The 27,418-nt window shown below is 46.8% G+C and overlaps 2 protein-coding genes across 4 annotated transcripts in view; both read left to right on the top strand.

Annotated features, from left to right (window-relative positions):
- Positions 1–27,418, top strand: part of LOC309365793 (L-threonine 3-dehydrogenase, mitochondrial-like) — a 209,300-nt gene that overhangs the window by 175,867 nt on the left and 6,015 nt on the right. Inside the window, exons 1-6 of one of the 3 annotated variants that reach the window (XM_081904281.1) lie at positions 11,440–11,527; positions 23,023–23,215; positions 23,765–23,807; positions 24,219–24,289; positions 25,758–25,907; positions 26,012–26,184. In XM_081904281.1, the coding sequence (XP_081760407.1) occupies positions 23,032–23,215; positions 23,765–23,807; positions 24,219–24,289; positions 25,758–25,907; positions 26,012–26,184 (621 nt within the window). In that variant the 5' untranslated portion in view covers positions 11,440–11,527; positions 23,023–23,031. Of the gene's footprint in view, positions 1–11,439; positions 11,528–19,824; positions 19,960–23,022; positions 23,216–23,764; positions 23,808–24,218; positions 24,290–25,757; positions 25,908–26,011; positions 26,185–27,418 lie in introns of those variants that run through there. The other 2 variants (XM_081904280.1, XM_081904282.1) reach the window with 2 other exon arrangements.
- LOC309365574 (uncharacterized protein) overlaps positions 1,605–27,418 on the top strand; it is an 87,616-nt gene continuing 61,802 nt past the window's right edge. The window contains exon 1 of the mRNA XM_081903664.1: positions 1,605–4,704. Within this exon, the coding sequence (XP_081759790.1) occupies positions 1,615–4,704 (3,090 nt within the window). The 5' untranslated portion in view covers positions 1,605–1,614. The remainder of the gene's footprint in view (positions 4,705–27,418) is intronic.

Consider the following 27,418-nt stretch of genomic DNA (forward strand, 5'->3'; position numbering starts at 1 on the left):
TCTTCCGCCGTCTCTTTTCCCTGGTCACGGATTCTGCCGGTCATTTCTGCCAGTCCCATATAGTCTATAACCTTCATCTGCCATTCTTCCACGGTGGGTAATTCTTGTGTCTTCCAATACTTTGCGATAAGTATTCTTGCTGCTGTTGTGGGTGTTATGTAGTGTAGTTTCACCCTGGGCCAACAGGGGGATACTGTATATAGTTTTCACTCAGGTCTGTAGATAGTTTTCACTCAGGTCCGCATCAGTTATTTTAGGCGGGAACTCTGGGCTGTTGTTGTTACAATGTTGACAGCCGGCTGCCTATAAAAGCAGGCCGGCTGAGCTGTTTGGTGTCAGTTCTATTCCAGCTTACAAAATAAAGAGCTACTTGAAGAAATCGCTGTGCCGGCTGCTATGTCAACCCACTACTTAATTCTGGCGACGAGGATGGGATGGATGGACATCAGAGCACAGCCAGATGCGGCCAGCCTCTGAACTGAGCTGAATCACTGAGCTGAATCACAGAGCAAAATCACTGAGCGAAATCACTGGGCAGAACCAATTCAGAGCTGACTGTTCTGGCTAGAGCACTGTGTTCCATCCATCGCCCTTCACGCCGGCATCGGAATCATGGCTTCACTTGTGCCTCTACTGCCGTTTGCGCCAGCCTCTGAATCATGGGACTCCTACCTCGCTCGGTTCGACTGCTACCTCCAAGCCAACGAGCTGACAGCAGTATCAAAGGATCGGAAGCGGGGCCTATTCCTCAGCCTCTGTGGGCCTGAGGTGTTTGAGACGGCCCGAGCATTGGTTGCGCCTGAAGCAGTCCAGGCAACACCATGGGACACGATCCAAGAGAAGCTCCGCAACCACTACGCACCAAAGCCGTCCAAGATTGCTGCCCGCCATGCGTTCTACCACCGGAACCAGGCAGAGGGGGAGTCAATCAACAACTACACCACCGCCCTGCGACAGGCTGCAATGCACTGTGAGTTCCGAGACTTAGACGATGCCCTGATGGATCGAATCGTCTGCGTGGTCCGGGACATCCATCTGCAACGGCGTCTCCTAGCCAAGCCAGACCTCACGCTACAGAAAGCCATTGAGGAGGCTGTGGCCTCAGAAGCTGCTGAACGCTCCGCCCAGGAGATCCGCAAGTCCAGCAGCCCGCGTCTTGCTAGGGAGCCAGTTCCGGTGCATCATGAAGAGGCCAGCAGTGATGAGGTCTCCAGTGAAGACGATGACGTGCACCAGACAAAGCGGGAGCGCAGGAAGTTCCAACAGAAGTCCAAGGGCCAACCGGAATGTGCCGGCTGCGGAGGCAACCATTCCCGTGCCAAGTGTCGATTCAGAGACGCCATCTGTAGGAAGTGTTCCAGAAGGGGCCACATCGCTAAGGTCTGCCAATCGGCTCCGTCTGACACCCCCCCCTTCATCGACTCGCAAGTCCAAGTCTTCACTCCAGTCTGCCAATGAAAGTTGTTTCGCTCTCACCAACTGCCGCTGCCCGTCTGGAACCACGATTGGCCAAACCGACTCGCCTACGCGACGCAAGCTGAACGTCACAGTGCTCATTGAAGGAGCTCCATGTGACATGGAGATCGACACCGGGTCTGCCCTGTCCATCGTGTCATGGAGCACCATCAAAAGACTGGTACCCAGAGTGTCCAAAAGGCAACTCGACTCTCACCGCGTACACCTGAGAGACTACCAGGGAAACGACATTCCCGTGGTAGGCGTTGGCCGGTTCCAGATCGCCTTCAAGGATTTTTCGGGCCTGCTCCGGTTGGTGGTGGTCGAAGGTCAGCGGCCAAGCCTCCTAGGCTAGACTGGTTTGATGCCCTCGGCCTGGAAGTCACCGGCATCAACTGCATCTCTAACGCAGAGACTGAGGGTCTGGTCAAAGACTTTGCCGAGGTTTTTGACGGCACCTTGGGGCAATATACAGGTACGCCCATCTCCTTTAGCCTTGATCCACAAGTTGCACCCATCAAGCTAAAGCCACGCCGGGTTCCCTTTGCTCTCAAGGCTAAGGTGGACGAACAACTGGACAAACTGATCGCCCAAGGAGTTTTGGAGCCGGTTGACCACGCCAAGTGGGAAACCCCCATCGTCACGCCTGTCAAGCCAGATGGGTCGGTGAGAATCTGCGCTGACTACAAGTGCACGATCAACAAGGCACTTCAGCAGCACGCTTATCCGGTTCCTGTTGTCCAACACCTGCTGCATTCCCTGGGTGAGGGTAAGGTCTTCGCTAAGCTGGACCTTGCCCAAGCATATCAACAACTGCCAGTCGATGATGCCACTGCTGAAGCCCAGACGATCGTCACCCACCGGGGGGCATTCCGTTGCCGCCGGTTGCAGTTCGGGGTGAGTGTGGCTCCTGGCATCTTCCAAAGCCTTATGGAGCGTCTCCTGCAAGGGCTTCCGGGCGTGGTACCATATTTTGATGACGTCTTGGTGTCTGCAGACTCACACCAGCAGCTGTTCGAGCGCCTCCGTGCCGTGCTGACCAGGTTCCAAGAGGCCGGGCTCAAGGTAAAGAGGGAGAAGTGCCAGATCGCCGTTCCACAGGTAGAGTTCCTGGGCTATCTTATCGATGCCTCCGGCCTTCACCCAACCACATCCAAGATCCGCGCTATCCAGCAGGCCCCCACCCCAAAGAACAAAACGGAGTTGCAGGCATTCCTGGGGCTGCTGAACTTTTATAACATGTTCCTGCCCCACAAAGCCACAGTGGCTGAGCCTCTTCACCGACTCCTTAGCACTAAGACGCCTTGGGCCTGGGGTCATCGGGAGACGGCGGCCTTCAACGCGGTCAAGGCTCTCCTTTCTTCAGACAGTGTGCTGGTACAGTACAGTGAATCCAGGCCGCTGGTCCTTGCCTGCGACGCCTCACCTTTTGGCATCGGTGCTGTCCTTAGTCACCGTTTTCCAGATGGAAGAGAAGCACCGCTCGCCTACTTTTCCAGGACACTATCTCCGACGGAACGGAATTACAGCCAGCTCGACAAGGAGGCATTGGCACTTGTGGCTGGAGTGAAGAGGTTCCATGAATACCTCTATGGCAGGACTTTTGACCTCATCACTGACCACAAGCCACTCCTGGGCCTCTTCGCTGGTGATCGTCCAACTCCACCGGTCCTCTCGCCACGCATGCTGCGATGGACTGTTTTCCTGGCTGCCTACCACTACCGGCTCATCCATCGCCCGGGGAAATCGATGGGCCATGCCAACGCCCTCAGCCGTTGCCCTCTTCCAGCATTTGTGGAAGACCCGGCTCCAGCTTCATCGCTCCTTCTGATTGAGGATCTTCCAGCAGCGCCTGTATCGGCTGCCACTGTGGCCTCCGCGTCTGCCCAGGATCGCACCATCAGCCGGGTGCTCAACTGGGTGTGGAGGGGGTGGCCACAAGGGCCTTTTGCATCAGAGTTCCAGCCATTCGCAACCAGACAACATGAACTCTCAGCTCATCGCGGCTGTCTGCTGTGGGGAGACCGCGTCGTGATTCCCCAGGGACTCCGTCAGCGCGTCCTGGAGGCTCTGCACGTTGGCCACCCGGGAATTGTCAAAATGAAGGCGTTGGCTCGGTGTTACGTCTGGTGGCCTAATATGGACGATGCCATCACTGCCTGGGTGTCCGCCTGTCAAGCGTGCCAAGAGTCGAGGCCTGCACCACCGGCAGCTAAGGGACACACCTGGGAGACGCCAAAGACACCCTGGTCGAGGGTGCACATCGATCTGGCTGGCCCCTTTCACGGCCGGACCTTCATGGTAGTGGTGGACGCCTATTCCAAATGGCTGGAGGTCGCCCTGATGCCCTCCACCACTACCGAAGCTGTCATCCGGGTGCTGCGAGGCCTGTTTGCAACGCATGGGTGTCCTGATGTCCTTGTCTCTGACAACGGACCGCAGTTCACGTCAGGCACGTTTGAGCGGTATCTTTTGGGACTGGGCATCCGCCATGCCCTAACGGCACCCTTTCATCCATCCAGCAACGGGCAAGCGGAAAGAATGGTGCGCTCGGCAAAAGAGGCACTGGCGCGCCTGGACCGGGGAGACTGGCATGAGCGGGTTGCCGAATACTTGTTCGTGCAACACATCACCCCTCATGCGGCCACAGGGAGGAGTCCTGCTGAACTGCTTATGGGCCGCCGCCTCAGGTCACCGCTCGACCGGCTACACCCGGACTTTGCCGTGGCTGAACCACCAGGCTGTGCCAACGCGCCACGGTCATTTGTCCCAGGAAACCAGGTCTTTGCCCGGAACTATGTGGGGGACATTCCTTGGGTGCCAGCCACAGTAGTGGGAGTCACTGGACCTCGCTCGTACCAGGTGGCACTCGAAGACGGACGCTTGTGGCGACGGCACATAGACCAGCTTAGGCGCAGGGTTGGGGACTTGGACACTACCGAGGTGCCCCCAACTGCGCTTGCGGCTCCAGAAGAGACACGTACAGATGGCGAGGCCCCACCTACACCTCCCTCGCAAACTGCCAGCGTGGAGCCAAACCAAGCCGCTTCAGAACAGACTCAGACCACTCCACTTGCGGAGGCTCCACCCACAGCAGCGGATCCAGGGGAGTTGGTTCCAACGCCACCTAGGGTCGCACCACAGCCTCAGCGAGAACTGTGTGGCCCTCCGGACTTGGCTACCAGTCCCCGGCGGTCTGGCAGAGTTTCCAAGCGCCCAACTTATTTAAAGGACTATGTTGTTGGACATGTATCACTGTTGGTCTAAGTATGGGAAATGTAACCGATATGCTTTTGTGCCTAATTGAACCATTACGCATAGTGCTGTATATAAGGAAACCATTACGATTGTAACTAACGCCTTATCTCGGTGGGGAGGGGTGTTATGTAGTGTAGTTTCACCCTGGGCCAACAGGGGGATACTGTATATAGTTTTCACTCAGGTCTGTAGATAGTTTTCACTCAGGTCCGCATCAGTTATTTTAGGCGGGAACTCTGGGCTGTTGTTGTTACAATGTTGACAGCCGGCTGCCTATAAAAGCAGGCCGGCTGAGCTGTTTGGTGTCAGTTCTATTCCAGCTTACAAAATAAAGAGCTACTTGAAGAAATCGCTGTGCCGGCTGCTATGTCAACCCACTACTTAATTGTGGCATACATAAAAAATGTTCTATCCTTCTTTAACACCGATTGGCCTAACATAGGCATATTTAAAATATCAAAGCACCATACAAAAGCATAAACATAAAACAGTGTGATAAAAGCAGAAATCTTGTATCAACAGATATTTCTGTAATCTGCATGCATACATGCATAATTAGGTTGCATTCCTAGCCCCGCTTTCCCAAGAGTAGGCTAAATACCAAACTCTGGGATTTAATTGTGAGCAGACACGGTCAGGACTGCACTTGTTAATCAGTTTAAACTAATCAGATTCATTTAAGATTTCTTTAATTGAGTGACAGCTCTGCCAAGACCTCGCCCTCTGTTAGATGAGGGTGATGCCTCATGCTTCTAATGACACACTTGTCTCCAAAAGCCTCTCGCCACAATAAATCTGCTATTTTATGATTAATACAGATGCTGCTGTAGTCTTCAAAGTGCTGGAAAATACTGCTTTTTTTCTTCTTCTATTGGTCAGCAAGTATTTTAACAACTCAGTCCTGCAGATGTCTGCTTAGAAGGCAGTGCAATAGGTTAACATTTGGCCTCGCCCTCAAGTTTCCACACTTTTGCAATAGGGGGTTGATCATACTGTTCTGTGTCACAGGATCTCTGTACGGCTTACAACAATGTTTGTGAAGCAATCCTGGCGCTCTGAATTGCTGCATCAGTGTGAAGTATTGTATCCATCCCTGGATGCAAAAGTCAAAAGGAAAATGTGCTGAGGTAAGAAGCGGCTGGCTCTCTCTACTGGTTTCCATTTTGTGTGTGTGTGTGTGTGTGTGTGTGTCTTTTGTATTGAATTATGCTAGTGTCGTTTCTGATGGATGAGGTAGGGTGTTTGAATGTGTGGTCACATCTGGCTAAATACGCTGCTTTCTTCCCATTTGCTTTCAACCTTTTATTGTTTGGGTGCTCCCCTCCCGGCCCACAAAATGCAACGATGAGACAAGCACTAAGACAGGCACAGACAAACCCGAGCCCTCCAAATGTTTTGGGACTACAACTCCCATCATCCCTAGCTAACAGGACCAGTGGTCAGGGATGGATGGGAGTTGTAGTCCCAAAACATCTGGAGGGCACTAAAATGTCTAAACTATAGGACAACACAGAAATGTTAATCTGAGAGGGGAAGGAAGAGTAGGAGGAGAAGTTAATAATTTGCTGGCAAAATTTAAGAGTTTGGAATGCAGGAACAAGAGTTGTGAGGAAGTCCAATGATGAGAATGAAATGTGGATATTGGAAAATACTATGTTACTATGTATGTCTTTTATTGCTTAAACAAAATTTTAATAAATATTATTATAAATAAAAAGGAAGAGTAGGAGGAGAAGGCGGCTGGATCGGGTCCAAAGCCCATCTCATCCACCACCCCATGTGGCTCAGGACCCTAATTCCCTGAGGACCGCCTGCAGTAGTGAAGTGTGGGTTGCCAGGGCAAGGCAAGCTTTGCATCCCTTAAGGCAAGCATAGGCAAACTCGGCCCTCCAGATGTTTTGAGACTACAATTCCCATCACCCCTGAACACTTGTCCTGTTAGCTAGGGATCATGGGAGTTGTAGTCCCAAAACATCTGGAGGGCCGAGTTTGCCTATACCTGCCTTAAGGCAGTGTTTCTCAACCTTGGGTCCTCAGATGTTTTGAGACTACAACTCCCATCATCCCTGACCACTGGTCCTGTTAGCTAGGGATCATGGGAGTTGTAGGCCAAAAACTTCTGGGGGCCCAAGGTTGAGAAAGGCTGCCTTAAGGCAACTATTGCACCCCTTAACCGAAGAGTCCATGCAGTGCTGCTGCTGGACAGATCTGTGGAGCAGCAGTGGGGCACATGTGTGCATCTCCTTGGGCTGGGATACAGCCGCAAGCCCTGCTGTCTGCCTGCCTCCCCTGTATGGCCAAGAGATGCAAGGGCCCATCTTCTCCCAGCTCCTGTTCAGGTAAGGTACATTGGACGGACAGCGCGTCCAGTCAAGGCAGCAACTGTAGAGGTGCAACTCTAAAAAAATTTGTACCTGGGACAATTGCCATGGTAACACGCCCCCCCATGCCTCTGACTGCCTCTCCACATATGATCCTACTTGGACCTGCGATTGTCACCTGACGTCCTTCTTCGTGTTGCCGTTCCACAGGAGGTATGGAGGGTTGCAGCTCAAGAACCAGCCTTTTCTGTAGTGTCTCTGCTCCTGTGGAATGCTGTATCCAGGGAGGCTCACCTGGCACTCATCATTATCTTCAGGCTTGAGGTGGAAACTGTTAGAATTCCTGCTCCATGATTGCAGTCATGGAATTGTTGTCTTTCACATGATGGTACAGTGGTGCCCCGCAAGACGAATGCCTCGCAAGACGGAAAACCCACTAGACGAAAGGGTTTTCCGTTTTGGAAGCGCTTCGCAAAACGAATTTCCCTATGGGGTTGCTTCACAAGACGAAAAAATCTTGCGAGTCCTCGCGGTTTTTCCTCGCTCCCCCCCTTTTCCTAAACCGCCACGCCGCTTAACAGCTGATCCGCTGATAAGCCGCTTAACAGCTGATCGCTAGAAGCCGCTAGACCGCTGTAGCGCTAATCCGCTAAGCTGTCAATGGGCTTGCTTCGCAAGACGAAAAAACCGCTAGACGAAGAGAATCGCGGAACGGATTCTTTTCGTCTTGTGAGGCACCACTGTATATGTTTAGACTCCACAGAGTAGGAAGTGACAGAAACAGGATGTTTGTGTTACTGTGTTCCGTGAAGTGGGACTATTGCCCTTTATTTTTTTTTCTTTGCTGTCTGATGCTAGAGAGAGAGGGAGCCATGTTGCAGTGCTCCGTGTGTGTTTATATGTAAATAAAGTAGATTAGCCAAAATGCTGAGTTGCTGGGGTTCTGTTACGCAAGCTGCGAAGACTCTGCAGATCCCTAAGTGTGCCAATGTCTGTTAGCATCGGTCGCTGTGATGTTCGGGCTGAAGAAAGCTTTTGAAGCTCCCGAACGATTGACCAGGAGGGAGAGAACATGCCAGTCGGGCATGTATCTCTGCCAGGGTCCTACTCAAGAGATCTTCCTCATCTGTGTGAAATCTGGTTCTTGCTTACTGGCAGTTGATAAACTGGATCTTTCTGGCAAATACAGCAATTGGTGCAGTAACAATATACAAGACCTTTTTTTAAAGCAGCAGAGTTTGCTAACCAGGAAGAATATTTAGAAAGCCATGCATGGCAAAATGCTCTTGGACCTGTACTACCATGCCTGAAGTCTTAGCTTTCTTTAAGGGCCCAACATAGTGTAAGGAGCTCAAATTTCAAAGCTATTAGAAGTTTCGCTTTCAGTATGAAAGTTCTTGTATCCAGGTTTTTTTCTTCCTGTTGCTCAAGTTGTACATTTACGGGTACTTGGATATTTCCTGTCTCTTTTGAGGCAATCAAATACCAGCATGGCTGTCAGGGTTTCAGGGAGAGAAGAGCAGATGGGGGAGGAGACAGAGAGCGAGGGGGAAGAATCCCAGAGAGATGAGGAGGAGGATGACGATGACCAAAGGTCGTCCATGAGTCTGTCCAGTGAGTCAGAGGACTCCCAGAAGGGAGCCCCCCTGGTCAGACCAAAGGGAGGCCAAGGGGGAAGCAGGGAGGAGCAGGGGAGCGAAGGGAGAAGCCCCAGTAGGAGTTGGACACAGGAGCCGGCTTCTCAGCCGGAACGGAGTGAAGGGGGTGGAGTTACCAGGGTGTCAGAGGGAGCAGAGCGAGAAGGAGACAGGGGGAGGAGATCGGAGCAGGACGCTCAGCCGGAGGGGGTGGAGAGTAGCACCGGGAGCAGTGTAGCGGTCGAGAGAAAGGTCAGAAGCAACGTACGCGCGCCAAGTTCAAATGTAGAGGCGCGCGGAAGTGAGGAGAGCCCTGGGGAGGAGCCCGGCCCCAAAGCGAGAAGGAGGGGGGCGGAGGCGTCAGAGGATTCAGCCTCGGGCGAGTCCCGGCGAGGGGGAACCCAGGGGGGCAGAAAGACCCTGCGGAAAAGGAAAGAGAGGAAGAGGTGGTCCAGCAGAAGCCTCTTAAATTGGTGCCGAGGCGGTACAGATTCAGAGGGTACTTCAGCGGTCTAACGTTACAGACGTAGAGTCACAAAGATGGAATGTAAACGCAACCATGATCTTCAATAAAGACTTTCTGTAAATAAACCGGATTGGAGTTGGGTCTCTTGTGAGCTGGGACCAGACGGGTGGCTCTGACAATGGCGTTTCTGGGTTCCTTTTGGTTTCTGTTCTTTGCAAACTCCCCCACCTGCCCATCAAAAAGTAGGCCCACATCCAGAATCAGCCCCCAGCTCCTCACCAGTTCACAAAATTTCACCACAATTCCTATGTTTATATTAGCATGGTATTTATATGGTTTGTGAAATTTCAATGGTTTGCAACAGTATGGTTTGCAACATCTGCAGAAGCATTAAATTGGTAGCAGCAGCACTCATCTTACTCAATAAAGCATGAGACTTAATCTCAGGGTTTTGGGTTCGATTCCCATGTTGGGTGAAAGATCCCTGTATTTCAGGGGGTTGGACTAGATGACCCTGTGGTCCCTTCCAACTCTACAAATCTGTGATCTGCGCTGGCCCAGAAAGTCTCTCTTGCAGAAAGGTGCAGAGAATCTGATTCTGGCAGCTGCTGTCAAAAGGAGTGGCCTCAGAGATCATTCTAAACCAGTCCCACAGAGTTCTGTCCTAGGCCCTGTCCTGGTTGTTCAAAGTCTTTATAAATAACTTGGATGAAGGAATTGAGAAAATGCTTATCAAATCAGCAGATGACAACAAACTGGGAGGGGTCGCTAATGAAGGCAGAATCCAGATTCAATATGACCTCAACAGACTGGAGAACTGGGCGCAAGCTAACTAGCTAATGAATTTCAATAGGGACAAATGTAAGGTTCTGCACTTAGGCAGGAAAAACTAGCTGTACAAATATAAGATGAAGTACACCTGGCTTCTCCTTCATGGATCACTGCTTTGTCCTTGCCGACAAAGCGATGATAAACCTAGACGTGAAAAAGCGATGATAAACCTAGACAGCATCTTAAAAAGCAGAAACATCACCTTGCCAACAAAGGCCTGTATAGTTAAAGCTATAGTTTTCCCAGTAGTGATGTACGGTAGTGAGGGCTGGACCATAAAGAAGGCTGATTGCCGAAGAATTGATGCTTTTGAATTGTGGTGCTGGAGGAGACTCTTGAGAGTCCCATGGACAGCAAGAAGATCAAACCTATCCATTCTGAAGGAAACCAGCCCTGAGTGCTCACCGGAAGGACAGATCCTAAAGCTGAGGCTCCAAGACTTTGACCACCTCATGTGAGGAGAAGGCTCCCTGGAAAAGACCCTGATGTTGGGAAAGATGGAGGGCACAAGGAGAAGGGGACAAGCGAGGACGAGATGGTGGGACAGTGTTCTTGAAGCTACCAGCATGAGTTTGACCAAACTGCGGGAGGCAGTGGAAGACAGGAGTACCTGGCATGCTCTTGTCCAGGGGGTCACGAAGAGTCAGACACGACTAAACAACAACACCTGGCTTGGCAGTATTACTTGCAAAAAGGATCTAGGGGACTTGGTAGACCACAAGCTTAACATGAATCAACAGTGTGATGCAGCAGCAAAAAAGGCTAATGCTATTGTAGATGTTCAAGGGTCTGGAAACCAAACCTTATGAGGAACGGTTGAGGGAGTTGGGGTTTTGGAACGAGGAGACTGGGAGGAGATATGAAAGCCGTCTTCAAATATCGCAAGGGCTGCCTCATGCAGGATGGAGCACGCTTGTTGGACCAGAAGGTTGGACCAGAAGCAATGGCTTCAAGTTACAAGGAAGGAGATTCCCTTCTGTCAGGACTTTTCCATCATTGCAGGGGGTCAGATGACCCTTTGTGGGGGAGGCGCATATCCTTCCTAAATGCTGAGCTTCTAGGTTGTAAGAAATGCTAAACTTGGATCCGCTTCAGTTTTGCTCTTTGTCTGCCACCCACCCAAGCCTTTCCATGTATTCCTGCCTTTATAAACCTTCACGAATGACGTCATGAGAAGGCGCTGACGCGGCAGGTGCGGGGGTGACGTCACTCCCGCTCCGGCCTTCGCTTTAGCAGCGCCTCCTCTGCTAGGCCGCCGCCAAGCGGTTTCCATAGTAACCCCGCGCGGCTCGGCAGTTGCCGCCGCGGCGCTCCTCATTGGCCGAGGCCGCTTTGCCTCCGCTACGTCGAGGGAGGCGCGGCGGGGGAGGGAGGCGGCGGCCCGACACCAGCCTATCAGGAGGCGGGAGCCGGAGGGCGGTTCGCCGCGAGCCGGCGCTAGGCTATATAAGGGCAGGTGCCGGAGTCGTTGCGTCAGGTGGGTCGTGAGGCGGCGGCGGAGGAGGAGCGGGAAGGATTTGGTCGCGTGTGAGGGGGGAAAATAAAAAGAAAGAAAGCAGGTGAGTGAGGGAGCGCGTATTTATTTCCTCTCCTCAGAACCGTCCTTTGTCCTCCTTTCTCTCCTTTTATTTTATTTTATTTTATTTTATTTTGTTGTTATGGCGGTTCGCAACAGAAAAAAAAATACAAAACGAGAACACAATAATAAAAAAACCGAATACTCGAGTTTTCAAAATACCTTATTTTCTTAACCAGCGACGTGGTGGGACCCCAGAGGATCCACCTCAATTAATTTAAAGGTTTTTTTTGGGGGGGGGAGTTAGGAGAGGATCTCTGCACATGCTCAGAGGAAAGCCTCATCTCTTCCACCCGCTGCTCTGGTTTCCATCAAACCTCCACTGTCTCCTGGGCATTTATTGGATACATTTATGTGTTTTTCCTTAAACACGCACACACAGAACAAGAATGCATTTTGCATGTATGCGTTATACTTGACTTTCTTCTGTTATGTTTTATCCTGGGTTGTTTTCTTAGATGCTTTAATGTAGGTTGTAAACTGCTTTGATGCTGGGGTTTTGGTTTGTTTTTAATTAGAAGTGGTACAGACATGAAATTAATAATAATTGTAAAGTATTTCTAGGGTGGCTAACAACAAAGATCCGTGTAAAGTGGTAAGTTTCAAAAAGGAAAGAACAAAGGGTTTTTGTTTTCTTGGCTGGCTTTTTTGTGGTGTAATCTTATTAAACTCCTCTGTTTTTCCCTCCCAATGGAATGACTAAGATTTTTCAGCAATCTCAATCTCTCTGTCTCAGCAGCAAATGTACTGAAATAGCATTTTATTTAAATTTATTATCTATGCTGTTTTGTTTTGGTTGAAAAATCTTAGCCCTCCCTTAAAAAAAAACAACAATCAGCAAACCCCTTTCTTCCCTGATATGTTTCCAGGTGGCATTTTATTTTATCTTCTATGCTGATTTATTTTGGTTATTATTTTTAAGCAGACCTACCTTGCTTGCTGAATAGCACTCCCAGTCCTTCATGTTGCAATCCTTCTTATTCCTGGTGCTTTACAGAGCAGAGGCAAAAAGTGTGGGTCCCTGCCCTGAGGTGCTCGGTCTTGAAAATTTAATATGTTGGGAGCTGGAGGTGGCAGAAGGCATGTGTGTTCCATTAACATTTAAAACACATCACTTTTCCCCAAAAGAATATTGGGGAACTGTAGTTTCCCTCTCAGAGTTGCAATTCCCAGCACCCTTAAAGTTCCCAGAACTCATGTGCTTTAAATTTATGTTGTGGATCTGGCTTTAGGCTCTGTTTCAGTAGGGGATGAGGCTTAAGCCAGAGGCTTAGAAGATTATTCATACCAAATCAACAGTGAGATAAGTGTAAAGTGCAGAAATGCTGTACAAGTGCATGTACTTCTCTGGCCTTATTTTCCCTGCCCCATAATAGACCTTCCCAGACAGGTTAGCCTCTCTCTCTCCCTCCCGTACCTGTCACTGAAAGTCCTTCTGCCACTTTTGCAGGGTCACAGTTCTTGTTCCCTAATGGTGTCCCATGAGGGATGTGGGTGGCGCTGTGGGTTAAACCACAGAGCCTAGGACTTGCCGATCAGAAGGTCGGCGGTTCAAATCCCCGCAATGGGGTGAGCTCCCATTGCTCGGTCCCTGCTCCTGCCAGCTGAGCAGTTCGAAAGCACATCAAAGTGCAAGTAGATAAATAGGTACCGCTCCGGCGGGAAGGTAAACGGCGTTTCCGTGCGCTGCTCTGGTTCGCCAGAAGCGGCTTAGTCATGCTGGCCACATGACCCAGAAGCTGTACACCGGCTCCCTTGGCCAGTAAAGTGAGATGAGCGCCGCAACCCCAGAGTCGGTCATGACTGGACCTAAAGGTCAGGGGTCCCTTTACCTTTAATGGTGTCCCAGAAGGGGAGACACCAAATCGATACATTTGGGGTGACCCCCACAGACACCAGTGCATCACTGGTGTTTGCAGCATGCTCAGTTTCTCTCTTCACATCCTGAAACACCCTCTTGGCCTGAGTAGAATCTGTTTGCCTGCCTCTACACAGCAGCAGTTAATGAGGACTGACCCATGCACCAAATTGCTGTTAAATTAGTGCAAAAAGTTAAAAGTTCTCAGAGAGTAGCTTAAAGGGCAAATGGTAACCTGTTTTAAGTTCACTTCCTTTTTCTCAATAACCTGGCGGCCAAGATGTTATCACCACCTGCATCATGCCTGACTTTGTCTCTCTCCATCCTGAGGTCCAGCTGGTAGCTAAGTAGCACCATCCCATGTGGTCAAATTGCTTCTATGCTTGTACAGAGAAAAAGTCTTTTACATTGGCTGCAGATGTGAAGGGCAGCAAGTAAGATGTATGAAGCTCATCTCCCTTTGAAACCTTTGGCTAATTTATTTCCCTTGCTGCTGTGGGTCCTGCCTTCCCAGTTGGATGCATGGACTATTCCTTGCTCACATTCTCCTCCTCCTCCTCCATAGTAGCCAGCCCTTGAAAGAGGAGGCTGCAGGAAATCTAGTGTTGTCTTTCCTGGGGAGGGAATTGGTCCAGGGATGTGGGAGTACATTTGAAAGCATGCTTCCCCAAAAGCTTTTCTCACCTCCAAGGGCCTTTTAAACTGGTGTGTGTGTGTGTGCGTGCGTGCGTGCAAGTGTGTGTGTAAGTGCTCATGGGTCCCCTTGGAGCTTTAAGAATCCAATGGAGTCAGGGGCCTGGGCACAGGTCTCATACACTCCCCTCAGCTGGACTCTTCTCCTGTACTGTACTGCCCAAGGCTGAAGGCAGGCAAGCAGTAAAGGTAAAGGGACCCCTGACCATTAGGTCCAGTCGTGACCAACTCTGGTTTTGTGGCGCTAATCTCACTTTATTGGCGGAGGGAGCTGGCATACAGCTTCCGAGTCAAGTGACCAGCATGACTAAGCCGCTTCTGGGGAACCAGAGCAATGCATGGAAATGCCGTTTACCTTCCCGCCGGAGCAGTACCTTTTTATCTACTTGCACTTTGATGTGCTTTCAAACTGCTAGGTTGGCAGAAGCAGGGACCAAGCAACGGGAGCTCACTCCGTCACGGGGATTTGAACTGCTGACCTTCTGATCGGCAAGTCCTAGGCTCTGTGGTTTAACCCACAGCGCCACCCACGTCAACTTCTTTCCCTATACAGTATAAACTTGATCCATAAGGGTTGCCTGCATGGTACTTTATGGTGCTTTCTGCTGCTGAGGCAGCATGATCACAGGAGAGCAATGTACATGTGTAGCCTGTAGTCTGTTTGGGCATTTTGGGAAAGCTATTGCTTTTTCTCTTCATTTTTTTTTTTTAAGAAAGAAAGGAAACCACCTTTATTTCTCCCTGGCCTATTTGGGCACCCAGTGTAGAAAGAGGATTATTTCTGTAATACTATTCCGTTTACACAATACCTTACAATTTTCATCTCGTGTCCTCAAGGTGAGGTGAGGCAATGACTTAACAAGGCCATGAGGGTCACTCCTCATGTTGGTGAAACTTTTGTTTTCAGAGGGAGTTGCATAATGCTAATACCAACTTTCCTCATCTCCCCCCCCCCCCAACTGCAAACATATGCGTTAAGAACCTAGGGCAAATTGTAGCTTCCCAATTAGAATATTTATAGTGCAGGTGCAGAGGAGAAGGAGTTTTCTTCTTACATTCCAGAGTTTGCCATTAAAAGGTGCAAAAAATATGTGTGTACTGTAGTTAATTGTGTTGAAGTCCCACTTTATCAAGTTCCTAGTTAATAATTTAAATTACACTCATTTTAATAGGATGAGGGCACAACCACCTTTTTCTGGATTGCATTCAACGTGGCATCCTGTTGTGCTGTAGGAGGCTGATGCCTTTAATGGAAATGCGAGGTGGCAACTGTCTATCCCAAGAGACAATGGGAGAGTGCACCAATGGGGATGAAGTCAAACTGTTGGAAAGGGAGAAACATGTTTTGTTGCAGCAGGGTCAAATCAAGGTGTCCAGTTGTCCTGCTGCAGATGCACCATGGCGTTTCTTCTCTCTGCAATCATCCCTGCGGTCACTTCTCCTGGTCCCTGCTGTGGATACACAACCTGACTGTCTGTCTCCAGGCACTGCGGTTGTCCGCAAGGGATTCCCACACGGCAGGGTTTATGCTGCCAGCCTTCATGTCATGTTTGCTTACATCTTTGTAACACAGAGTTGGTCTGCCAACAGGCCTACTCCCTGAAGCCAGCTCCCTGCATAGCATGTCCTTGGGGATCCTGTCACCTTCTGTTCTGTGTACATGACTAAGCCAGTGAAGACTTGTTGAGATAGCAGTGCGAACGTTCTGGGAATGTGGGCTTAAAAAGAGAAAACAAACTATAGTGGTACCTCTCGTTACAGACGCTTCAGGTTACAGATGCTTCAGGTTACAGACTCCACTAATCCAGAAACAGTACCTCGTATTAAGAACTTTGCTTCAGGATGAGAACAGAAATTGTGCCGTGGCAGCAGGAGGCCCCATGAGCTAAAGTGGTACCTCAGGTTAAGAACAGTTTCTGGTTAAGAACGGACCTCCAGAACGAATTAAGTTCTTAACCCGAGGTACCACTGTATGCTTGATTTTGCACTTTGCGAAAGTTCTGCAAAGTTCAGGTATCAAATTGCATGGAAATTAATAGCAAAGGTTCTGCCTGCCGCCTTCCAGAAATAAAACGCATCATGGTCTGCATTTCATTTCAGTGCCACTTAAATGTTCAATTCCAATGTTTGTCTTTCACTTTCTTCTGAACTTCTATTTCGTCAGCATTTTTTTTTAAAAAGTCCTTGCACGTGTTGCTGCAGCAGTACTCCATTCCTGCAGTAGCTGAAGAGGCAATGGGAGGCCCATAAATCGTCCACTAACTGTGCTGCAGGCAGTGCGTAGTAACTGCTGCACAAGCTATATTGCTCAATGCAGTGTGTGAGCCAGAGGTTAACTTAGCACTTGGCTGTCATGAGCTAAGAGTTATGGGTTGTAATTTAAGAGCGCCTTGAAATCAAAATGGGCATTGCAGTGTTAAAAGCAATTCCAGGAAAGGAACTTGCTGTAATAGATCTAAAGACATAAAAGTGAGAATCTGCGTAAACATGGGAGTGACGTTGCACACTGTTCAGTGCTGCCAAGAAGTTAAAAATGAAATCCTCTTATTAAATGGATATGTCTAGTCTAAAATTGCCTTGCAACAATAATGACATGGGTAAAAGGTAAAGGACCACTGGACGGTTAAGCCTAGTCAAGGGTGACTATGGGGTGCGGCACGCATCTCAATTCAGATCGAGAAAGCCGGTGTTTGTCCACAGCTTTCCAGGTCATGTGGCCAGCATGACTAACCCGCTTCTAGCGCAACAGGACATGATGACGAATACCAGAGAGCATGGAAACGCTGTTTACCTTCCCACCACCGCAGTACCTATATACTGTATATCTATTTGCACTGGTATGCTTTTGAACTGCTAGATTGGCAGGAGCTGGGAAAGAGCAATGGGCGCTCACCCCATTGTGCAGATATGAACCCCCCCAACCTTCCGATCAGCAAACCCAAGAGGCTCAGTGGTTTAGACCACAGCGCCACCCACGCCCCCAAATAATGTAGGGTACAATTCAGCCCAAGTAAGTACTTGATTGCAGTTGGGAAGAGTTAATTTGTCGTGTTTTTGATAAAGAAATCCCCACACAGTCCCATGCAGGCTTTGTTTTTTAAAAAGGGCGGTGCACAAAATATTTTATTTTGCTTGAGGAAAAAGCCATTGAACAACGTTCTTGCATTCTCTGATCATTTACAGCATGTTGGGTGGGGTGGGTTTTGCAACACTTCTCCATCAATTAAGGAGATGATGATAATAATAATAAATTAATAATAATAATAATTAATAATAATAATAATATAATAATATAATTTATTATTTATACCCCGCCCATCTGGCTGGGTTTCCTCAGCCATTCTGGGCGGCTTCCAACAAAATATTAAAATGCAATAGTCTATTAAACATTAAAAGCTTCCCTAAACAGGGCTGCCTTCAGATGTCTTCTAAAAGTCTGGTAGTTTTTGACATCTGGTGGGAGGGCATTCCACAGGGCGGGTGCCACTACCGAGAAAGCCCTCTGCCTGGTTCCCTGTAACTTGGCTTCTCGCTTCTCCGGGCAGAACGATGGGGGTGGAGACTCTCTTTATACTGGGCCAAGGCCATTTAGGGCTTTAAAGGTCAGCACCAACACTTTGAATTGTGCCCGGAAACGTACTGGGAGCCAATGTAGGTCTTTCAATTTCATTTGGAAATTATATTTCCCTTGTAAAAGAACGTAGAAGAGAAGGTTGGCTGAATGTGGCTTTCTCACTTCTACTGTCATCCCTATGTCTCTGCAAGTGGAATGAAATGCATCCTGTCAGTTCCTCTCCACTCCTCCTCCTCTAAATTTTTTGATCCCCAGAAAGTGCAAAATATGGAGATTCCAAGGACTACTAGAAAATGGAAAAGGGCAGTAAAGCAGAGGGGGAAACAGCTCTTTAAGGTCCCAGGGATTCCTGTTGCCTGGCCGTTTCACCAAAATAATTAATAATAATAATAAAAATAATAATAAATATTAGACGAGTGCTTGCACAATTTGCTTAATTTTCTTTCTAGGAGGGCTCTGGGTTTTTTTTAATGATACCTCAGAGTTTGGATCCTCTGTGGACACTGGCAGGTGCAGTGTTGGTGACTTCTGCTCAGTAGCAGAGTCTGCACAAATTGCGAACTTCTTCCTGACTGCCAATTCATTCGTAGCAGAAATGGCACCATCCAGGCACAAGAGGGAGGTATTGGCAAGTTCAGGGGAGCCCTGACGCTTGCAGAAATAGCAAGCGGAATAGAAAAAGGTGGAAACCCCTAACAGGAGAGACCTCCCGAAACAACTCAGTGAGCACTGAAAATGCTATGTGTGAGAGGAGGTGTTTTTTTTTGGGGGGGGGGCGGAATGCCAGGTGGGGAGTTGGATATGTGGAACCCTGAAAAGGAGTACTTCACACTGCAACATTTTGTTGCAGGGCTAACTTGCAGTTTTCTAGTGCTGAAAACTTTGGGTGTGAAGATTGTCCCTTTGGATGGCTTCTCCAAATAGCAGTGTGTTTAACTTTAATTGGACAGCTTTTAAGTACACCAGTGAAAGAATTACAGTAGATTGATCTAACACGATCTCTAGTTTTCCCATTTTGTTCACTGGAATCTACAGCTCTTAAAAGCTTCAATTCAGCTTACCTAAGGACCAGACTACACGGTACATTAAGTTACTCTTCATAAAAGCATGCTTATTGCTACCAGTTTTCTTCTGTAGAAAACTAACTGGTGGGTCATAGTACAGTTCCTCAGTTTTCTTTAGAGGCCTTCTATTGATTTCATGCTCCAAATTGCTACCCTCTCCCCTAAATTTGTTAATTACAGCAAAATAAGACCTCCAGGGTCCCTAACTCTCTCTGAATAGCCTTATTGTTGCTGAATGAACCTGAGGGCTGCCAATTTATGCAAAATGTTCTTGATTTCTGTGTGCGTAGCAGGTGCCTAGGTTACGTTATCACTTTGGAGATCTGTCACGCTGCTGCCAGAGAGTATTACTTCTATTACCTATCTGCCAGCAGTAAGGCTTACATAACTTTGTTTTTAGAACATAGGAAACTGCCTGGTACTGATGAGTCACACCATTGATCCATCAAGTTTGTGTTAATAAATTTAAGTATTAAGTGTAAAAAAAAAAAGCCCCACCATTCATACTTTGTGATCCATCTTATATTCTTATATATACTGTGTGTGTGTGTGTGTGTGTGTGTGTGTGTGTGTGTGTGTTTAGGGACGCTATTAATACTGGATGAATCATTGTATTTTAATATTCTGCTGGAAGCCACCCACCCAGAGTGGCTGGGGAAAGCCAGCCAGATGGGCGGGGTATAAATAATAAATTATTATTATTAAATAATAAATTATCATCATCATCATCATTCCACACTAAACCTTGGAGGCTTTTTAGTTTACCAGTTGTGTAAATTGAAGTACTATTGGAGAGTTTTTAATCTATCTATCTTTTTAAGCCAAACAAATCCAGTTTATAGTACCATTACCTCAAGTTGCCACTGTGGATAGTTTCCATTAAAACAATAGTCGGCAGGAGTTAATTTAGGATAAAGTATTAATCCAGTGAACCAGGCAAGCAGGCCTGGTATTATTAGAAAAGCAGCGTTGCTGTTGCTTCTTGTCTTCAAAGTTTTGTACCCATTGTGTGGCGACGCTATTTTTAAATCAAACAACCTGGGTTATGATGTGTGTTTTGTGCTGATACCATGTGTTCTCCAGCACACCCTTTTTCTGTGTAATGGGCAACTCCCACTCTTTCAAGAACTCCAATTGGCTTGACGGAGAGAGGCTGTGCCCTATAAATGTCTCTCCCCTCTTCTTTTCCTTCTTGCTTTGCAAAGCCACTGGCAAAAAAGGGGAAGGTAAGATGAGAAAAAAAATCTTATTGTATTGGGAAGAAGGAAGACACTGTTTAAAGATTTGCTTTTTAGGAAAAAAATTCAGTTGCATTTAGAATAAATGAATTATCTCTAGTTTGATGGCTTCTCTTAGATGCTAAATGGGACCCAGTCAGTATGTTGCAGTCAGCAGAATTTAATAACCAGATACAGATGTCATTTTTCTTTCAAGTGCTAAGGCTTAGCACTATTACTGATCTACATGAAAAGTAGTAGTTTCCGTCAGTTGGTGATGTGAGGATTTATGTAAGTTCTGAGAGTATAATGTGTGTTCTTGTATTCATGTATATCAACTTTAGAAGGTGTGTAGCTTTTAACCTTATTGATGCACTTTAATGCCCTTTTCTAATCCCCCAATATAATGTAATCAATTATGAACTGTGTGAGTGTGAAGAATGGATTTCTGACTGGATGCTGAGAGAGTCAAATAGCCATCATTAGCTCTCGTCCTCTCCAAGGTCCCAGGGCAGGTTACAACAATTAAAATAGGATGTTTAAAACACTTCAACAACACAGAAACAAAGCAAGTCCTAAAAATATGAAGCTCAGGTATCAAAAGCTAGAGTAAAGAGAGGTTTAGGATCTTAGGTCAGTAGGGCATTAGAACTCTGCCTTTTACAATGAAGAAAAACATGGGATAAGAGCAACCTTTTTTGAAAGTCACATTCAGTATTAGAAAACTCCAGAGGCATAATGGATGGAAATTAGACTTTCAGGGCACCCGGTGCACAGTCTCCCCCAAAAGACGAGCAACATTCTGATATGCATTTGCAAACAGATGAAGGAGGTCAAATGATCGATTTCTTTTAACAGCTGGGGGATACTAAGGCATTAAGAACTCCAGACTGACAGTCATCATGGGGGAAGAACTTGGCACCCCAAGATGACTGTGAAGCTTTCACCCTAGCCTGACTTCAGCTGTCAATTACCCTTTACTTCTAGACTGGCCATCTAGCTAGATGGAACACTTGTTGACTAGGTAAAGGTAAAGGACCCCTGGACAGCTATATCCTTGCAGTGTGAGGTGTGTGTGTGTGGGGGGGGATCTTTATTATTTATTATTTTTTAAATGTGTCAATAAGTGTGAGGTCTGGCCTTTTACCTCCCCACCCCCACAATGTATGCGTCTCACTAATTTATTTCTGGCTGAGCTTTATTAACCGTAAGCTTTGAGCGCTTATTAAAGTGAAGTTAGGCTGAGCAAGATTTTACTTTGTGGTTTGGGGGGGTGTACAAGAAAATGGTATATATTTTGTAATAGGTGTGTTCTCTCTAATTGAATCCCTATTTCCTTGCATGGTTGTGAGGAAAGGTACTGCAAATTTAATGAATTGCATGAGCCTGCAGTCAGCCTTCTTAACCCCTCTGCACTAGATTTATAGACAACAGGTGTAGCTAGGACCTTGCTGATTCTGGCTGCCTTCAAGAAGCTGTAACATTAGGTAGCAAGCCATCAGGAATGGTACTTAATACTGTGTTGTGCGTGCGTTTGTTACTTGGAAGTTTCAAAAGTATGCCTCATGCTGAACAGCAGGAATTTATGATAGAAATATGATTAGTATGCAATATGATTTCTATTTTTACTGCAGTGATGTATTGTGATTTTTTTTTAAAAAGTGTCTATGCTATTCTATTACATCAGTGAAGAATTATTATTGGTCTTCATTCTGGTCTCAACATTATACAGTGTTCTCTTACAATCAAAGCTAATCTTAACTGATTCATAAAATCATAGAACTGTAGAGTTGGAAGGGACCACAGGGGTCATCTAGTCTAACCCCTGGATTGCAGGAATCCTTTGCCCAATATGGAGCTCAAACCCACAACCCTGAGATTAAGAGTCTCATGCTCTACTGAGTTAAGTAGGGTGTGCAAAACTTGATGGTTGCGGAAAAGCATGGTACAAATTTAATGTAGTCCCTGAAATAATATGATGTTCTGTAGCAGCTGTTCATTTCAATGGGGCTTGTGCAAGAGAAGTTCATTGCATGCCGTGTTGTTATATAGTGTAGACCAGAGCTTTCCAAATGTGTGTCGCGACACATTAATGTGCTGGCTGCAGTGCGTAGGTGTGTTGCGCAAATGATCCCCGTGCTCCTCCCAGGCTGGAAAGAGGTTAGTTTAACCTGTGGTTTGCTAGTAAAACTGAATTACTGTGTGGCAAATTGATGCATGTGTAAAAAGTGCGTCACCAACATGAAAAAAATTGGAAAGCCCTGGTGTTGGCTTTGACTGTGTAGACCAGCAGACATGGCAAATTAGCTGTCAGAACTGACAATTTGTTTTATAATAAACAGTTATAACAAGGGAGTCCCCTCAAGCAAATTGCCATATTGGGATAGCAAATTTTTGCTGGCCCTGTGTTGATTCAGGCACTTCCCTTTCTGACAGTGGCATGCCAGTATTCTGGGCACATAGTAAACTGTGTTACATGAGTATTGTCTGTGACTGGCAGCATTTTCCTATGGTTTCCTGGAAAGACTCCTATGTGCATAGCACATATGTAAAGCACATGCAAAGCACATATATGCAAAGCACATGCTAAGAACATAAGAGTTGCCATCTTGGATCAGAACCAAAAGCCCATCTAGCTCTGCAGTCTTTTCCTGTGGTAAGTCAACAAGCAGGACCTCAATGCAGTAACACTCTCCCTAACAACTGTTATTCAGAGACATGCTGCCTTCAATACAGGACATAGATTAGGCATCCCCAACCTGCAGCCCTCCAGATGTTTTGGCCTACAACTCCCTTGATCCCTAGCTAACAGGACCAGTGGTCAAACATGATGGGGATTGCAGTCCAAAACATCTGGAGGGCCGAAAGTTGGGGATGCCTGACATAGATACTAGCCATGACTTCTGTGTACCACCGACCAGCAGCTCTACTGAGCATATATGAGTACTCCCATTGTAGCTATTGAATCGTTGGGTAATTCAGGCAGAGCTGGTTTTTCTGAAGCGCTTATGAAAAATGACTGCTTGTGGAACCTCTTATTATTGACCGTGAAATTTCCTTTTCTTCCAACAGCCTTGAAAAATGCCAGCCATGAGGAGCTTGAGCCGAGCTGTCAAGCAGGTGCTGCAGAAACCTGGCTGTGGCTGTCAAGTTGCTGTTGTGCCGGTTAGGTGTCTTGGTTTCTCACCACGGCAAGTAGCTTCAGACGCCAGCTTTCACTCAGTGTCGTTCTCAGAATCGGACCATCCACGGGTGTTAATTACAGGTCAGTCTGCTGTTAAGCAGTACTCTGCAGTTGATTTCCTCTGTTCTGTTTGTATTTCTTTGTATCAGGCCACCTGTATTGATATTCATCTGATTATATGTAAATACTGGTTTAGAGAAACACTGTGAACCATCTTGGAGCCCTTATCCCCTTGTACACATAGGCCTGTCCATTCTACCTCACTCCAGACCACTGAGAACAGGAGCATTGCTCCAAATGTAGCCCTGGAAAAAGAGGGTTCAGCTTCCATCTGATTATTGTAGATGATGGATCATCTGCCACTTCTTTCTTGAACCAAAGCCCTCTTGAAATGCCAATGTTTTGTGAGGTAGCAATTTTGAGGTTTGAGGATTTAGTACGCTACAGGTCATTCTTGTGCAGGTCAAAGTCACTAAAGAAAATAACCCATCTGTAGCTTCCTTTGATGGCTTCTGTTAATTGAGTTTATGTCTAAAGTTCTAGTCTCTGCAGAACATAAAGTATTTTTATTTGTGGTGTTATAAAGGCATAACATTTCAGGTGCTGTAAACATTTAATCTTGTTTTGTAGGGGGACTTGGCCAACTTGGAGTAGGACTTGCTAAGCTCTTGAGGTAAGCTGTAATTTCTATTTACAACTAGAAGTTCTGGTGCCCTTTTTGAAGATACAGGTTAAGATTTCCCATGAATGATCACATTTACTTGTAGTTAGAAGGTGAAAATCAGGCACATCTCATTCACAATCCTAAAGTTGTGCCCGGGGAAGAAAAGCAGGGAGGCAATGGAGATTGCATTGTACACTGATCTGGGTTGATCACAAAACTGAATCCATATGTTGTCGGCTGATGTTTTCTGATGCAGGAGGGTTGTCGATGCTGCTATTTCAGAGTGCAGGAACTTTGGGCTAGAAGGCACATCACCTAGCAAAACTAGTTCTGTTCAAAGAGTCTTGTCCAGAACCTATCGTGCTAATTAAAATGAATTCAGAAGAGCTGTTCTGAGTCTAATCTTTCTGTCTTCTGTAGAAAACGCTTTGGAAAGAACAATGTAATCCTATCAGATATTAGGAAGCCCCCTGATAATGTCTTTCATAGCGGTAAGTGACCAGATTATGATGAGAGAGCCACACTATGATTACATTCCAGCAGCAGTGATCCTCTTTGACAAAGGATCTTGAAAACTTAGTTATATGCTATATCTCACCTTCCTGTTTCTTCCAGTTCATCTGAATTTGCTGACCTAAGCCTAAAAATAGGCATCTGGCATATTAAAATAATGGTGAATGTATTTTGAAAGAATCTTTGCTCAACAATTTTCATATTTTCCATAAAACAAAGCCAACATGTATGCAGTATAACTAGAAAGGGTTTGTGTTGATGCTAGTGCAACAGCAATTGAATTGACTCGCTTATTTCTGTGTGAACATAAATAGTAAACGAACCAAAGGACATCTGTACATTAAATGTATGCCGTATCTAATCATGCTGAACAGGCAACAGTGTGATGTTCTGCTTTGAAGAGAGGCAATAGAGTTGAAAAGTGGAATGAAGAGACATCCCAATTTGTGGTATACTCACTCATTCCACTGTTGCTTTTGGTTCACAGGGTATTGCAGTACTTCAAAACCTTGCAAATCCTGTTTGACAGTTGCCAATGGCAGGAAAAATAAATGAGTGTGTATTCCAGTGGAAAACAATGTTTTTATCATCCTTTTACCTTTCTTAAAAGCTATTGTCTGGTTCCAGCTTAGGGCATATTGTAAACCTTTATCATAGTGACCCCAGGCATGTAAGAAAATCCTGTGTGGTATTCCATGCATGCAGCTCTAGATTTTAACCTACTCTTCAGTAGTTATACAAGCAGCATTGACAGGCCAGCTTAGTGCTAGCTATAGATCCCTTGCATGCTTATCACAGCACACAAAAAATGAAGTAACCAGTTTAACCAAGCTTCTAGTTTTGTATACGGTGTGGTGGGATACATTTTTCTCATATGCCTGATACATTTTTCTCTAAATCTCGCCATGCAATTTGCCTTGTCAGTGGTATTTTCCTGGTACAGAAGGAAACTGATCAAAGCAAAAAGATCTTCCAAATGGATGCTCAAACAAAGACAAATGCTTGCATCAAATGAGATTTGGCTCTGTGAACAGTGCATAGCTTTTCAAGAGCTGGAGATGCTGTAGTTATGTCGTCCTTAGCTTTGTTGTGCATGCACTCATCTTTTTTATACTTTGAAGGTCTCTGGCGAAATCAGTTTTGCAGTTCTTGTGCTGTTTCAAACAGTGCCTTGGTCAACTGAAACGAGTGTCAAATTTGGCCTAGCTGCTATTGCAGTAGATGTATGTACGTTTGGGGGTGACTGCCATGGACACCTGCTGATTAATGTGCACAACTGATGGTGCACAACATCATGGTCAAAACATTTTTGCGCCTGTTTGTAATGGATCGTTCTGTATGTACATGAAAGGATGCACAGACATGTGTATGAAGTTCGTTACACATGCAGTGTAGGTTCTTACGCTGCTTCTTACCTTCATGCTTTCACCTTCCTCCTCCTCTTAGGCCCTTTCATCTACTCTGACATTTTGGACTACAAGAACCTCCGTGAGATAGTGGTGAACAACCGGATTACGTGGCTGTTTCATTACAGCGCTTTGCTCAGCGCCGTTGGAGAAGCCAATGTCCCTTTGGCAAGATCTGTGAATATCACCGGTAGATGTCAGCTTGCTTCATATTGTTTGTTTAGCTGTTCCTGCCTCCCTCTGGGAGTGTTAACGCTTGGTTTCAAGCCTGATAACTCTGTTTGCTGTTCCCAGGATTGCACAACATTCTTGATATTGCTGCTGAGCACAGCTTGAGACTCTTTGTCCCCAGCACAATTGGAGCATTTGGACCCACGTCCCCTAGGAACCCAACTCCCGATCTCTGCATCCAGAGGCCAAGGACAATCTACGGTGTTTCCAAAGTTCATGCTGAGCTCATGGGAGAAGTAAGAGTTGCCCTTTCCTTATGCAGATGCCTCAAGCCCTCTTCAATATGTGGTGGTGGTTCCCCTTTCATGAGCATTTGTCTGTGGTGTTGTGGATGGACAGCGCATGCTGCTAAAAGCGCAGAAAGTGCTTGTTGTTGTTTAGTCGTGTCCGACTCTTCGTGACCCCATCGACCAAAGCACGCCAGGCACTCCTGTCCTCCACTGCCTCCCGCAGTTTGGTCAAACTCATGCTGGTAGCTTCGAGAACACTGTCCCACCATCTTGTCCTCTGTCATCCCCTTCTCCTTGTGCCCTCAATCTTTCCCAACATCAGGGTCTTTTCCAGGGAGTCTTCTCTTCTCATGAGGTGGCCAAAGTCTTGGAGCCTCAGCTTCACAATCTGTCCTTCCAGTGAGAACTTAGGGCTGATTAAGCAGAAAGTGCTTAAAGTTGCTTAAATGAATTTCTTGTATTTTGTTTGAATTACCTGTACCAATGGCATCTTAACCCAAGAGAATTCATCAAATGCCAGTACAGTCGTACCTTGGATCTCAAACGCCTTGGCTCCCGAACAAATCAGCTCCTGAATGATCGAAACCCGGAAGTGAGTGTTCCGGTTTTCGGAAGCTGTACCTCCTCTGCGGTTTCCGATTGGCTGCAGGAGCTTCCTGCAGCCAATCGGAAGTCGCGCTTTGGTTTCCGAATGTTTGAAGTCGAAAGGACTTCTGGAACGGATTCCATTCGACTTCCAAGGTATGACTGTATGAAAAGGTGAAATGCACTGTGGAACATTCCCTCTCTCCTCCCACTCCATGAAATCTGGACTGACATTCTTAACTTTTCAGGCCTTTTTCCATTTTAAGAGAGAGAATGTAAACAACAAACTCATGTATTACCAATGACAGTAGCTATGTTTATGAAGGTACATGAGGCCACCACCTTGCTGAAGTTAAGCAGGTCTGGCTCTGGTTGGTTTGTGGATGGACTGCCTGCCTGAGAACCACATGTACATGCAAGTCCCGCTTTCTGGACACAATGCGTTCCCAGGAAATGGTTCGCTAGGCAAGTGTTTGCATAGTAAGCTGACGATTTTCAATATTTCCTATGGGAACATTTCTAATCCGTGATTAGTCCAGTCTCTCTCCCTGCTCCCTCCACGGTTTCTTCCTGAAATGGCTGCAGCCAAACAGCAAAGAAGAGATAAAGGAAAAACTGATTTGTCCAATCTCCCTGCATGGTTGTTTCCCTCCCA

The sequence above is a fragment of the Podarcis melisellensis genome, assembly GCF_964234715.1.
Source record: "Podarcis melisellensis genome assembly, chromosome: 3".
In the NCBI taxonomy this organism is placed as follows: Eukaryota; Metazoa; Chordata; class Lepidosauria; order Squamata; family Lacertidae; genus Podarcis; species Podarcis melisellensis.